The sequence below is a fragment of the Macaca mulatta genome, chromosome 9 (genome assembly GCF_049350105.2).
Source record: "Macaca mulatta isolate MMU2019108-1 chromosome 9, T2T-MMU8v2.0, whole genome shotgun sequence".
Classification (NCBI taxonomy): domain Eukaryota; kingdom Metazoa; phylum Chordata; class Mammalia; order Primates; family Cercopithecidae; genus Macaca; species Macaca mulatta.
In genome coordinates this window covers 51,070,438-51,086,227 of record NC_133414.1, presented here as the reverse complement: position 1 = coordinate 51,086,227, position 15,790 = coordinate 51,070,438, and the positions used below count along the sequence as shown (strand labels likewise).

Here is a 15,790-nt window from a genome sequence, read left to right as displayed (position 1 = left end):
TAGATTATTTGCACTCCTGAAAGTAGTTTGTGGGCACTCCAGAGACTACCAGAAGTGGGAGAACCACAGTGACTCATTAGGTTTCTCTGTTACAATCAGGCATGACAAATATATATTTTGTTGATGTTAGCTATTCAAATGAGATATATTTGAAACTAAGAACATTGACTTTATTTTTAAGAAAGTGTTGAATTGCCATTCCACAAAAATTTATTATAGACTAATGATACACCAAATCAGATGAATTGTAGGAACTAAAAATTACTGAATTTATATTTGAATAATAAGATTGCTTTTTAAAATAAATATTGTGGTGACTTAACAATATAAAAAGTTATTTGTGTTTAATACATCTATTGCAATTAATTTTTATATAAATATGTGAATATTGAAAGCTTATAAATTATTTCCATGATGAGTTTTATACATCTTGCATGAGTGGATCAAGAAGCATTCAGATGGATAAAATAGAGGATACAGAAATATAGGCATATGATTACACCATATGGTTATGGAAAACAATGAATATTTATATTTAGTATTATGACCTAAGTGTATATCCAAGCTGATCAATTCATAACACTTCACAGATGAGATGTCAATTCTACATTCAACTGAACTCTCATCATAACTATGTACCTTTCCAAAGATAGGCCCGTATTAAAGAACATGATGAATAGAATAATATAAATGATTCTAGTGTGTTTCGTTAAGTACCTGGTATGGCATTCCATGTTCAGCTTTGACATTTATTTTCTCATATCAATTCTTTTTACATGTGAAACACAATCTTGCTTTTGAAGTCTTAACTGCATGATCTGTGAAACCTATATTTATATTTTCTTCAGTGTATTCTTGTCATGTGTGTGTCCTAAATAAACCAAAAGAAAACTTCCCAAATCTAAAGTATTCATTCTCAAAGATGACCAAGAGGACTCAGTTAGATACTCTCACTGTTTTCATTTGTGGTTGGCTTTGTCATATTTACTTATGATTGATGATAAATCTCTTTCGCTTTTTAGAGCCTCCTGAGAAGTCATCTGCCTTCAAGGTATTTAGTTTTATAATTTCATTTTGAATGACTTCTTAACTATGTATTTTGTGAAGTATCCATTCTTGATTAATCATTGTTCTTCCAAACCCATTTAGCCTGCCACTGAAATACAAAACTCTTTTCCAAATGAAGCCTTCGAATGCAAGAAGGAACAACCTTTGACAGCAGGTAAATTTCAACTTATGTAAAGACGAATATTTCAATATTGGACATTTTGATAATAGTCTTTCTATCCCCAATGCTGTATTTTTTTCAACTTTGCTGAAAAAAATTTGATCTAGATAATGCCAATACTGGTATTTGTGTTTGAAAACCCAATCTTACAAGAACAGTAATTTACAATATTTTAAAAAAACATGTAGCCTTATTCTCAAGTGTTTCCACTTTTGTATCCTGAAACTGTAATGTTTTCTATTTTGAACTTCTGTATTTCTTAAAGATTCAAGGAGGTGAATTTTGAAAGTCTAATTTTTGTTTAGTTCTTTGAAGCTTGATTCAAATTCCACGGTTTACTTCGGGGATTGCATCTTTTATTAATATAACACTAGTTTTTTAACATTAATTACCTCATTTCCGGTGTTGTCACTTTGAGAATCCTAAGAAAATCGGTAACTCGGATTAGCGAACTCTGTGTGTTTGTGTGTATGTGTCTGCATGTGTGCCTGTGTGTGTCTGTTTATGCGTGTGGTACCTTTCCCTTGTAAAGATGAGGATAGTAATTAGTCATTTATTTGTGAATATTTGATAAACACACTCTTTTTCATGAAACTGTGATTCTGAAGCCTTTGGCTTTAGAGTCTTTGTATAGTACTACCGTTTATTGCCTAGAAGTAAGCAATATTCTAAACTATTTTAAAAACTATTCTTATGCATGTTTAAACATTTTACAACATGTGTGCAAGTTCATATTTAATATGTAAAATATTTTTCAACTTCTAAAGCATACATGGTTGTACAGTGTAATATTGTAATATTCAGCAATTCTTTTTTTATCTGCATTATAATTTTTAGAGACATCCATAAAGAGCACAGTTAAGTGTCTTTTTAAATATTAGGTTGTTTATGAAATTCCATTGTATGACTACACCATAGTTAATTGCACAATTTTGATGCTGATTAGTAATAAATAAAAATGAAAGCATGCAGATTTCAGAGTCTTTAAGTTAGTTTTATCTGCTGATTTTTTAGTTATTAGAAATTAAAACTACAATATTTAAAGTATTTCTTTTTGGAATCATACATTCCACTAACAATTTGACCTGTGACCCACAGATTATTAGAGCTATGGTGTTGCAACATGTTAGATCTCTGAAATTATCCAGGGTACACTTCTAAAAATGAGTGAAAATGGTGGCTTACCAAAGTATGATTTGAGTTTCTTGGACCCTCTGCATGAAATGTGAATTTTGGGGATGCTGATCACAAGTTAAATTTGCTTTTTAAAACTGGGTATACAGTTGATGGATGTCAAATGATAAACGAATCCTTAATGATGAAACGGTCTTTTAAGTTTTAGTTGTTCATGTTTGCTTTTTTCTTTAACCTGATGCAAATAGTTGTAATTTGTACTTTTTGTTGATAAAGAAAACTGGGCGTTGTTTTTGGTATAAATTCATTTTCTGTCTCATGGGCCTGAGAGTTCTGCAAGTCTTGTGTGGGCCTTCATTGTATCCTGAGACATGTGGGAACGTTAGATTACTTAAGATTGCTTGAGATTGTTGTGTCAATCAAACTAAGTAATACTACAAAATAAAAATTTACAAAGAAATGAGAGATGATAGGTAAAGTTTTCTGAAGGAACAGCAAATACAGGACATACTGTGTTTCACAGGAGAAGAGGGTATGATTGCTTTGTGAAGAAATAATTCATACAATTTAGTCAGATTTCTATTTTTCTGCATTCTAATGAATGATAGAATGTTAATTTTCAGACTTTTTAGATTTCAATTCTAATGGATTGACTATAGAAGTAGTGATTGTAATCGACACAAAGAATATACGGGCTACAGAGGAAAAACCACAGATTCATGAATGAAAGCAGATTTGTATATGTTTTGAAAATTTATAATAGAGAAATGTTCTCATGGATGTATCTATGATTAACCTTTTATAGATCAGATGATCCCATCAGAATCCAAACAAAAGGACAATGAAGAAAATTCTTGGGATCTAGAGGTACTATGTATCATCAGTGTTTTCTTAATATTAGTATTGCATGATATGAAAACACAAAATCAGAGGCTTAGACTTTTTCTCACTTCTGCATATGTCATCCCCAAATTATTTTTGGTATTTTTCAGAATATGCTTCATAGAGAATCTATGTGCTGAGTAGGTTACTACTTCATAGTGAAATTCTGCTAATTTGTCGGATTAATTTAAGAAGCTAGTGTGGCATAGTATAAAAAATAAGGCTTAGAAGTCACTAGCAATTCACATGGGATCTGAAGTACGTTTGTCTAAAAGCAAAAGAATTATACTGAGTCCAGTTATGGGCAAATATATGATTCTGTGGTTTATCTAGATGTACAAAAGTTCTAATTGGATTCATAGACAGTTTAAACTGCAGTATTTTAAAAGCTGGGACCTGAAAAGTTAATGGCTGGGACTTGAACATATTGACATAATCTTTATTGTTCAGTATAGAGCTGAGGGAACATTTCGGGAAAAAGACAAGTCTAAGGAATAGGAAACCTGGTGGGACTATAATAACAAGAGTATTGGTTGACTAGTCTTTTAAAAAATATAAATTATTTTCACAAATAGAACTCCTTGAGTCCCTTTGTGGCAGTCAAGCTGCAGCAGCATGAGCGTCAAATAATAGTGATGTATTTTAAGGTCACAGCTGTGGAAAGACATAGAAAGTATCTGACCTCTTACAAACAAGCAGCTGCTGCCTGGTGGTAACAGCAAAGGGTGGAAGTCAACAGACAGGTAGATTTTATCTGATTTGTCATTAGACAAAAAAACTTTAATATTTGTTTCTTTCATTTAAACATAACATAATTTTTTTCTTAGTGCATTTACATTCTATTCAGGCACTTTTTTTGTCAGCATAGATATGTCAAAAACATGTTGCTGAATTTAGGCCCCTGTTTACCAAAATAAAGCAGCTTTTCAACATTCTGTGCATATATTATATGACAGACTCTAAAAGTTCTCTTCATGACATGCATCATTTTTAACACTAAATAATTCTATAATCATGAATATTTTAAATGTTAAATCTGGCCTTCAAATGTTTAATATTTTAAATGTTTAATATTTTAAATGTATAATGGCAAGCAGCAAGTGTGTTGTATTGTGTTTGAAAAGTCATATTTAGTTTTGATGAGGACTACAACATAAGTTAGATATTTTTAAGAGAGATACTTTTTGAAATATGCAAGAGTGAATTTTTTCATGAATGTGATTTCTTTCTCCTGCTCAGTAACCAAGTTAATGGCTGCATGAACGTAAAGATAAGCTTGATGTAGAGAGAGTTAAATGAGGATTTCTGTCAAAATGTTTTGATTCTCTATGTGTCTGCTCTTTAGTCAAATTGGTTGTAAAGTAGGAAATTGTGTTTTAAAAAAAGATTTTAATAAGGAAATTTTGATACTCTTCATTATTAGGATTTTTCCATTTAAATTATTTATTGATATTACTTTTAACAGAGTGACCGTGAGACTGTTTCACAGAAGGATGTGTGTTTACCCAAGGCTACACCTCAAAAAGAATTCCATACGATAAGTGGAAAATTAGAAGGTAAGAACCATTTTTTATTGAAAATGTCATTTGACCAAATATTTCTCTAAACTGATGAGGAAGGATATCCTCTAATAGCCAAAGAAAATTACCTCCTAAATGCAAAGCATGGAAAAAAAGAGAAGTGAAAGTTGAATGGTGATAAGTTAGAATGGTGATAAGTTATACGTCTTATCAGGTGTTAGCAACAGACTATATTGAGAGTGCTGAAAAGGAGTTGAATTACTAGTTTGAATTCAAGATATTCCAAGACCTGAGGAAAATGAGAAAATAAGAAAGAAGAAAGTAGTAAAAGAGGAAATGAAGACTGAGAAAGTAGAGCGTACAGAGAGTACATGAAGGAACAAGAAGCAGGTTTATATAATGGAGGATGATAAAATGAAATGATTCTTTACAAAAAGATGGGGTATGGTTAGAAATTTGGGAAGAATAAAAAGTGACCTTCTCGTACCAAAATATTCCACAGAATTACAGCAAAGGTATTCTGATTTTTCCTATCTTTCTCACTGGTGGGAAGCCATTAGGGATGGAAGCACCTGATCATGGAGAGCTGTGTTCTATTTGCAATAGGTGAGAGTAAGCATATATGCACGGCCACACATGTATATAATTTGTCATATGCACTCCATATAGACCAGAAGTTTTCATAGAAAATCAGCTGAGAACTTTGTTAACAATTCACACTGTGATTCAGCCGACTTGGGATTCTGCATTTTTAGTAAGTTCTCAGGTGATGCTGACGATGGTGGTCCTTGGACCTTGCTCTGAGTTATTTTTGATATAAATTCATTTTCTGTCTCACGGGTTTGAGAGCTCCTCAAGTCTTGTGTGGGCCCTGATTTTTATCCTATAACATGTGGGAACGTTAGATCACTTAAGGCAACTATTGTTTCCTGTACATTTCTGATGTTTCTCCAAGGTGTCACAAGGTGACTCTGAATATATTGCTGCATTAGAGAAGAACTGTGTCATTGTAATTAAAGCAGTTCTTAATTTATATGCAATAAAAGTTTTTTAAGCTTATCTTCCTAAAACATATACACAGTCAAAACACACCCAATACGCTGTCATGGCATATTGAAATGTAAAAGGGTTGGACATATAGTTTACTAACATCAAGAAGTTAATATCTCTAAGAAATCTTATTTGGTGATGAATCATCTCTTTTGGAAAACTTTGTAATAGAGATTGCTGAGTCAATCATGCTGAGTAATACTACAAAATAAAAATTTACAGAGAAATGAGAGATGATAGGTAAAGTTTTCTGAATGAACAGCCAATAAAAGACATACAGTGTTTCACGGGAGAAGAGGGTATGACTGCTTTATGAAGAAATAATTCATACAAGTTTGTCAAATTTCTATTTTTCTGCAATCTAATGAATGATATAATGTTAAGTTTCAGACTTTTTAGATTTCAATTCTAATGGATTGACTATAGAAGTAGTGATTGAATAGATAAAAAGAATATACAGGCTACTGAGGAAAAACCACAGATGTGTGAATGAAAGATTTATATATGTTTTCAAAATTTATAGTAGAGAAATGTCCTCATGAATATATCTGTCATTTAACTTTTATAGATCAGATGATCCCATCAGAATCCAAACAAAAGGATGAAGAAGAAAATTCTTGGGATTTAGAGGTACTATGTATTACCAATGTTTTTTTAATATTAGTATTGCATGATATGAAAACATAAAACCAGAGGCTTAGATTTTATTTTCTCACCTCTGCATATGTCACCCCCAAGTTATTTTTGATATTTTTCAGGTTATGCTTAATAGAGAATTTATGTGCTAGGTAGATTACTGCTTCATAGTGAATTTTTTTGAAGAAGATTTTAATTAGGAAATTTTGATACTTGCTATTATTAGGATTTTTCCATTGAAATTGTTTACTGATATTGCTTTTAACAGAGTGACCGTGAGACTGTTTCACAGAAGGATGTGTGTTTACCCAAGGCTACACCTCAAAAAGAATTCCGTACGATAAGTGGAAAATTAGAAGGTAAGAACCATTTTTTATTTAAAGAGTCATTGGACCAAATATTTCTCTAAACTGATGAGGAAGGATATCCTCTAATAGCCAAAGAAAATTACCTCCTAAATGCAAAGCACGGAAAAAAAGAGAAGTGAAAAGGTGATATGTTATACATCTTATCAGCTCTAGGCAACAGACTATATTGAGAGTGCTGAAAAGGAGGTGAATTATTAGTTTGAATTCAAGATATTCCAAGACCTGAGGAAAATGAGAAAGTAAGAAAGAAGAAAGTAGTAAAAGAGGAAATGAAGACTGAGAAAGACAGAGCGTACAGAGAGTATATGAAGGAACAAGAAACAGGTTTATGTAATGGAGGATGATAAAATAAAGTGATTCTTTACGAGAAGATCGGGTAATGTTAGAAACTGGGAAGAATATAAATTGAACTTCTCGTACGAAAGTTTAGCAGAGAATTACAGCAAAGGAATTCTGACACTTCCTGTCTTTCTCACTGGTGGGAAGCCATTAGGGATGGAAACACCTGACCATGGAGAGCTGTGTTCTATATGCGGTAGGTGAGACTAAGCATATATGCACGGCCACACATGTATATAATTTGTCATATACACTTTGTATAGACCAGAAGTTTTCATAGAAAATTAGCTGAAAACCTTGTTAACAATTCACACTGTGATTTAGCCAACTTGGGATTCTGCATTTTTCATAAGTTATCTGGCGATGCTGATGCTGGTGGTCCTTGGACCTTGCTCTGAGTTATTTTTGATGTAAATTCATTTTCTGTCTCAAGGGCCTGAGAGCTCCTCAAGTTTTCTATGGGCCTTGATTTTTATCCTATAACATGTGGGAACATTAGGTTACTTAAGGCAATTATTGTTTCCTATACATTTCTGATGTTTCTCTAAGGTGTCACAAGCGAACTCTGAAGATATTGCTGCTTTAGGGAAGAACTGTATCTTTGTAATTAAAGCAGTTCTTAATTTATATGCAATAAAAGTATTTTTAACTTATCTTCCTAAAACATAAACAAAGCCAAAACACGCCCAATAGGCTGTCATGGTGTATTGAAATGTAAAAACGTTGGACATATAGTTTACTAACATCAAAAAGTTAATATCACTAAAAAATCTTATTCGTTGATAAATCATATTTTTTGACGAACTGTGTAATAAAGACTGCTGAGGCAATCGAGCTAAGATATACTACATAATAAAAATTTACAAAGGAATGAGAGATGATAGGTAAAGTTTTCTGAATGAACAGCCAATAAAAGACATACAGTGTTTCACGGGAGAAGAGGGTATGACTGCTTTGTGAGGAAATAATTGATACAAGGTAGTCAAATTTCTATTTTTCTGCATTCTAATAAATGATATAATGTTAATTTTCAGATGTTTTAGATTTCAATTCTAATGGATTGACTATAGAAGTAGTGATTGTAATCAATAAAAAGAGTATACGGGCTACGGAGGAAAAACCACAGATTCGTGAATGAAAAATTTGTATTTGTTTTTAAAATTTGTAGTAGAGAAATATTCTCATCAATGTATCTGTGATTAACTTTTTATAGATCAGATGATCCCATCAGAATCCAAACAAAAGGACGAAGAAGAAAATTCTTGGGATTTAGAGGTACTATGTATTATCAATGTTTTTTTAATATTAGTATTGCATGATATGAAAACATAAAATCAGAGGCTTAGACTTTATCTTCTCACCTCTGCATATGTCACCCCCAAGTTATTTTTGATATTTTTCAGGATACACTTAATACACTTTCAGAATACCTAATCTATGTGCTAGGTAGATTATTGCATCATAGTGAAATTTTTTAAAAAAGATTTTAATTAGGAAATTTTGGTACTTTTTATTATTAGGATTTTTCCATTGATATTGTTAATTGATATTACTTTTAACAGAGTGACCGTGAGACTGTTTCACAGAAGGATGTGTGTTTACCCAAGGCTACACCTCAAAAAGAATTCCATACGATAAGTGGAAAATTAGAAGGTAAGAACCATTTTTTATTTAAAGAGTCATTTGACCAAATATTTCTCTAAACTGACGAGGAAGGATATCCTCTAATAACCAAAGAAAATTGCCCCTTAAATGCAAAACATGGAAAAAAAGAGAAGTGAAATGGTGAAAAGTTATACGTCTTATCAGGTGTTGGTAACAGACTATATTGAGAGTGCTGAAAAGGAGCTGAATTATTAGTTTGAATTTAAGATATTCCAAGACCTGAGGAAAATGAGAAAATAAGAAAGAAGAAAGTAGTTAAAGAGGAAATGAAGACTGAGAAAGACACAGTGTGCAGAGAATACATGAAGGAACAGGAAGCATGGTTATATAATGGAGGATAATAAAAAAAAATGATTCTTTAGGAGTAGATTGGATATGGTTAGAAATTTGCGAAGAATATAAACGGACCTTCCGGTACTGAAATTTACCAGAGAATAACAGCAAAAGTATTCTGACTCTTCCTGTCTTTCTCACTGCTGGGAAGCCATTAGGGATGCAAACACCGGACCATGGAGAGTTGTGTTCTGTTTGCAATAGGTGAGACTAAGCGTATATGCACGGCCATACATGTATATAATTTGTCATATACACTCCATATAGACCAGAAGTTTTCATAGAAAATCAGCTGAGAACCTTGTTGACAATTCACACTGTGATTCAGCCGACTTGGGATTCTGCATTTTTAATAAGTTCTCAGGTAATACTGATGCGGATGGTCCTTGGATTTGCTCTGAGTTATTTTTGGAATAAATTCATTTTCTGTCTCAAGGGCCTGAGAGCTCAAGTCTTGTGTGGGCCTTGATTTTTATCCTATAATATGTGGGAACATTAGGTTACTTAAGGCAATTACTGTTTCCTATACATTTCTGATGTTTCTCCAAGGTGTCACAACCTGACTCTGAAGGTATTGCTGCATTAGGGAAGAATTGTGTCGTTGTAATTAAAGCAGTTCTTAATTTATTTGCAATAAAAGATTTTTAAGCTTATATTCCTAAAACATATACACAGCCAAAACACGCGCAATATGCTATCATGGCATATTGAAATGTAAAAGGGTTGGACATATAGTTTACTAACATCAAAAAGTTAGTATTCCTAAAAAACCTTATTCGTTGATAAATCATCTTTTTTGTTGAACCGTGTAATAGAGATTGCTGAGTCAAATGAGCTAAGATATACTACAAAATAAAAATTTACAAAGAAATGAGAGATGATAGGTAATAGAAAAGTTTTCTGAATGAACAGCAAATATAGGACATACAGTGTTTCACGGGAGAAGAGGATATGACTGCTTTGTGAGGAAATACTTCGTGCAAGTTAGTCAGTTTTCTATTTTTCTGCATTCTAATGAATGATATAATGTTAATTTTCAGACACTCAGATTTCAACTCTGATGGATTGACTACAAAGTAGTGATTGTAATCGATAAAAAGAATATATGGGCTACAGAGGGAAAACCACAGATTAATTAATGAAAGAATTGTATATGTTTTTAAAATTTATAGTAGAGAAATGTTCTCATGAATGTATCTGTTATTAACCTTTTATAGATCAGATGATCCCATCAGAATCCAAACAAAAGGACGAGGAAGAAAATTCTTGGGATTTAGAGGTACTATGTATTATCAATTTTTTTTAATATTAGTATTGCATGATATGAAAACATATAATCAGAGGCTTAGACTTTATCTTCTCACATCTGCATATGCCACACCAATTATTTTTGATATTTTTCAGGATACACTTCATAGAAAATCTATGTGCTAGGTAGATTACTGCCTCATAGTGAAATTTTTTTAAAAAGATTTTAATTAGGAAATTTTGATACTCTTCATTATTAGGATTTTTCCACTGAAATTATTTATTGATATTACTTTTAACAGAGTGACCGTGAGACTGTTTCACAGAAGGATGTGTGTTTACCCAAGGCTACACCTCAAAAAGAATTCCGTACGATAAGTGGAAAATTAGAAGGTAAGAATCATTTTTTATTGAAAAAGTCATTGGACCAAATATTTCTCTAAACTGATAAGGAAGGATATCCTCTAATAGCCAAAGAAAATTACCTCCTAAATGCAAAGCATGGAAAAAAAGAGAAGTGAAATGGTGAAAAGTTATACGTCTTATCAGGTGTTGGTAACAGACTATATTGAGAGTGCTGAAAAGGACGTGATTTATTAGTTTGAATTCAAGATATTCCAAGACCTTAGTGAAATGAGAAAATAAGAAAGAAAAAAGTAGTTAAAGAGGAAATGAAGACTGAGAAAGCAGAGTGTACAGAGAGTACATGAAGGAATAAGAAGCAGGTTTATATAATGGAGGATGATAAAATGAAATGATTCTTTACGAGAAGATCAGGTATGGTTAGAAATTTGGAGAAATATAAAGTGACCTTCTCGTACCAAAATGTACCAGAGAATTACAGCAAAAGTGTTCTGACTCTTCCTGTCTTTCTCACTGGTGGGAAGCCCTTAGGGATGCAAACACTGGACCATGGAGAGTTGTGTTCTATTTGTAATAAGTGAGAGTAAGCATATATGCACGGCCACACATGTATATAATTTGTCAGATACACTCCATATAGACCAGGAGATTTCATAGAAAATCAGCTGAGAACCTTGTTAACAATTCACACTGTGATTCAGCCGACTTGGGATTCTGCATTTTTAATAAATTCTCAGGCGATGCTGACGATGGTGGTCCTTGGACTTTGCTGAGTTATTTTTGGTATAAATTCGTTTTCTGTCACGGACCTGAGAGCTCCTCAAGTCTTTTGTGGGCGTTTATTTTTATCCTGTAGCATGTGGGAATGTTAGGTTAATTAAGGCAATTATTTTTTCCTATACATTTCTTTTGTTTCTCCAAGGTGTAACAAGATGACTCTGAAGATATTGCTGCATTAGGGAAGAACTGCGTCATTGTAATTAAAGCAGTTCTTAACTTATATGCAATAAAAGCTTTTTAAGCTTATATTTCTAAAATATATACACAACCAAAAGACACCCAATACGCTGTCATGGGGTATTGAAATGTAAAAGAGTTGAACATATAGTTTGCTAACATCAAAAAGTTAATACACCTAAAAAATGTTATTTGTTGATAAATCATCTTTTTTTGATGAGCTGTGTAATAGAATTTGCTGAGTCAATCGAGCTAAGATAAACTACAAAATAAAAATTTACTAGGAAATGAGAGATGATAGGTAATAGAAAAGTGTTCTCAATGAACAGCAAATATAGGACATACCGTGTTTCATGGGAGAAGAGGGTATGACTGCTTTGTGAGGAAATACTTTCTGCAAGTTAGTCAGCATTCTACTTTTCTGCATTCTAGTGAATGATATAATGTTAAATTTCCGACGTTTTAGATTTCAATTCTAATGGATTGACTACAAAGTAGTGATTGTAATCGATAAAAAGAATATACGGGCTACAGAGGAAAAACCACAGATTAATGAATGAAAGAATTGTATATGTTTTTAAAATTTACAGTAGAGAAATGTTCTCATGAATGTATCTGTTACTAACCTTTTATAGATCAGATGATCCCATCAGAATCCAAACAAAAGGACGAGGAAGAAAATTCTTGGGATTTAGAGGTACTATGTATTATCAATGTTTTTTTAATATTAGCATTGCATGATATGAAAACATAAAATCAGAGGCTTAGACTTTATCTTCTCACCTCTGCATGTGTCACCCCAATTATTTTTGATATTTTTCAGGATACGCTTCATAGAGAATCTATGTGCTAGGTAGATTACTGCTTCATAGTGAAATTTTTTAAAAAAAAAATTTAATTATGAAATTTTGGTACTTTTCATTATTAGGATTTTTCCATTGAAATTATTTATTGATATTACTTTCAACAGAGTGACCGTGAGACTGTTTCACAGAAGGATGTGTGTTTACCCAAGGCTACGCCTCAAAAAGAATTCCACACGATAAGTGGAAAATTAGAAGGTAAGAATCATTTTTTTTTTTAAAGAGTCATTTGACCAAATATTTCCCTAAACTGATGAGGAACGATATCCTCAAATAACCAAAGAAAATTACTTCCTAAATGCGAAGCACGGAAAAAAAGAGAAGTGAAATGGTGAAAAGTTATACGTCTTATCAGATGTTGGCAACAGACTTTATTGAGAGTGCGGAAAAGTAGGTGATTTATTAGTTTGAATTCAAGATATTCCAAGACCTGAGGAAAATGAGAAAGTAAGAAAGAAGAAAGTAGTAAAACAAGAAATGGAAGACTGAGAAAGACAGAGTGTACAGAGAATAAATGAACAAGAAGCATGTTTATATAATGGAGGTTGATAAAATAAAATGATTCTTTATGAGTACATCGGGTATGGTTAGAAATTTGGGAAGAATGTAAAGTGACCTTCTAGTACCAAAATTTAGCAGAGAATAATAGCAAAAGTATTCTGACTCTTCCTGTCTTTCTCACTGGTGGGAAGCCATTAGGGATGCAAACAATGACCATGGAGAGCTGTGTTCTATTTACAATAGGTGAGACTAAGCATATATGCACGGCCACACATGCATATAATTTGTCATATACACTCCATATAGACCAGAAGTTTTCATGGAAAATCAGCTGAAAACCTTTTTAACAATTCACACTGTGATTCAGCCGACTTGGGATTCTGCATTTTTAATAAGTTCTCAGACGATGCTAATGCGGATGATCCTTGGACCTTGCTCTGAGTTATTTTTGGAATAAATTCATTTTCTGTCTCAAGGGCCTGAGAGCTCCTTAAGTCTTGTGTGGGCCATGATTTTTATCCTATAATATGTGGGAACAGTAGGTTAATTAAGGCAATTATTTTTTCCTATACATTTCTGATGTTTCTCCAAGGTGTTACAACCTGACTCTGAAGGTATTGCTGCATTAGGGAAGAATTGTGTCATTGTAATTAAAGCAATTCTTAATTTATATGCAATAAAAGTTTTTAATCTTATCTACCTAAAATATATACACAGCCGAAACATGCCCGATACGCTGTCATGGCATATTGAAATGTAAAAGTGTTGGACATATCGTTTACTAACATCAAAAATTAACATCCCTAAAAAATCTTATTCGTTGACAGTCAATTGAGCTAAGATATACTACAAAATAAAAATTTACAAAGAAATGAGAGATGATAGGTAATAGAAAAGTTTTCTGAATGAACAGCAAATATAGGACATACAGTGTTTCACGGGAGAAGAGGGTATGACTGCTTTGTGAGGAAATACTTCGTGCAAGTTAGTCAGTTTTCTATTTTTCTGCATTCTAATCAATGATAAAATGTTAATTTTCAGACTTTTTAGATTTAATTTCTAATGTATTGACTACAGAAGTAGTGATAGTAATTGATAAAAAGAATATACAGGCTAAGGAGGAAGAACCACAGATTCGTGAATGAAAGATTTGCATGTTTTTAAAATTTATAGTAGAGAAATGTTCTCATGAATTTACCTGTGATTAACCTTTTGTAGATCAGATGATCCCATCAGAATCCAAACAAAAGGAAGAGGAAGAAAATTCTTGGGATTTAGAGGTACTATGTATTATCATTTTTGTTAATAATAGTATTGCATGATATGAAAACATAAAATCAGTGGCTTAGTCTTTATCTTTTCACCTCTGCATATGTTACCCCAGTTATTTTTGATACTTTTCAGGATACGCTTCATAGAGAATCTATGTGCTAGGTAGATTACTGCTTCATAGTGAAATTTTTTAAAAAAGGTTTTAATTAGGAAATTTTGGTACTTTTCATTATTAGGATTTTTCCATTGAAATTATTTATTGATATTACTTTTAACAGAGTGCCCATGAGACTGTTTCACAGAAGGATGTGCGTTTACCCAAGGCTACACCTCAGAAAGAATTCCACACGATAAGTGGAAAATTAGAAGGTAAGAACCATTTTTTATTGAAAAAGTCATTGGACCAAATATTTCTCTAAACTGATGAGGAAGGATATCCTCTAATAGCCAAAGAAAATTACCTCCTAAATGCAAAGCATGGAAAAAAAGAGAAGTGAATTGGTGATAAGTTATACGTCTTATCATGTGTTGGTAACAGAATATATTGAGGGTGCTGAAAAGGAGGTGAATTATTAGTTTGAATTCAAAATATTCCAAGACCTGAGGAAAATGAGAAAATAAGAAAGAAGAAAGTAGTTAAAGAGGAAATGAAGACTGAGAAAGACAGAGCGTACAGAGAGTACATGCAGGAACAAGAAGCAGATTTATATAATGGACGATGATAAAATGAAATGATTCTTTACAAAAAGATCGGATATGGTTAGAAATTTGGAGAAATATAAAGTGACCTTCTCGTACCAAAATGTACCAGAGAATTACAGCAAAAGTGTTCTGACTCTTCCTGTCTTTCTCACTGGTGGGAAGCCATTAGGTATGGAAGCATCTGACCATGGAGAGTTGTGTTCTATTTGCAATAAGTGAGAGTAAGCATATATGCACGGCAAGACATGTATATAATTTGTCATATACAGTCCGTATAGACCAGAAATTTTCATAGAAAATCAGCTGAGAACCTTGTTAACAATTCACACTGTGATTCAGCCGACTTGGGATTCTGCATTGTTAATAAATTCTCAGGCGATGCTGACGATGGTGGTCCTTGGCTCTGAGTTATTTTTGGTATAAATTCATTTTCTGTCACGGTCCTGAGAACTCCTCAAGTCTTGTGTGGGCCTTGATTTTTATCCTGTAGCATGTGGGAATGTTAGGTTAATTAAGGCAATTATTTTTTCCTATACATTTCTGATGTTTCTCCAAGTTGTCACGAGCTGACTCTGAAGATATTGCTGCATTGGGGAATATCTGCATCATTATGATTAAAGCAGTTCTTAACTTATATGCAATAAAGCTTTTTAAGCTTCCATGCCTAAAACATATACATAGCCAAAACAGACCCAATATGCTGTCATGGCATATTGAAATATAAAAGGG

The 15,790-nt window shown here is 32.7% G+C and overlaps 1 protein-coding gene across 1 annotated transcript in view; it reads left to right on the top strand.

Moving 5' to 3' along the window:
* Positions 1 to 15,790, top strand: part of LOC144331425 (ankyrin repeat domain-containing protein 30B-like) — a 132,621-nt gene that overhangs the window by 50,536 nt on the left and 66,295 nt on the right. The window contains exons 14-27 of the mRNA XM_077947955.1: positions 1,023 to 1,051; positions 1,150 to 1,222; positions 3,168 to 3,229; positions 4,710 to 4,800; positions 6,383 to 6,444; positions 6,719 to 6,809; positions 8,371 to 8,432; positions 8,720 to 8,810; positions 10,373 to 10,434; positions 10,706 to 10,796; positions 12,359 to 12,420; positions 12,694 to 12,784; positions 14,306 to 14,367; positions 14,638 to 14,728. Coding sequence (XP_077804081.1) covers positions 1,023 to 1,051; positions 1,150 to 1,222; positions 3,168 to 3,229; positions 4,710 to 4,800; positions 6,383 to 6,444; positions 6,719 to 6,809; positions 8,371 to 8,432; positions 8,720 to 8,810; positions 10,373 to 10,434; positions 10,706 to 10,796; positions 12,359 to 12,420; positions 12,694 to 12,784; positions 14,306 to 14,367; positions 14,638 to 14,728 — 1,020 coding nt within the window. The remainder of the gene's footprint in view (positions 1 to 1,022; positions 1,052 to 1,149; positions 1,223 to 3,167; positions 3,230 to 4,709; positions 4,801 to 6,382; positions 6,445 to 6,718; positions 6,810 to 8,370; positions 8,433 to 8,719; positions 8,811 to 10,372; positions 10,435 to 10,705; positions 10,797 to 12,358; positions 12,421 to 12,693; positions 12,785 to 14,305; positions 14,368 to 14,637; positions 14,729 to 15,790) is intronic.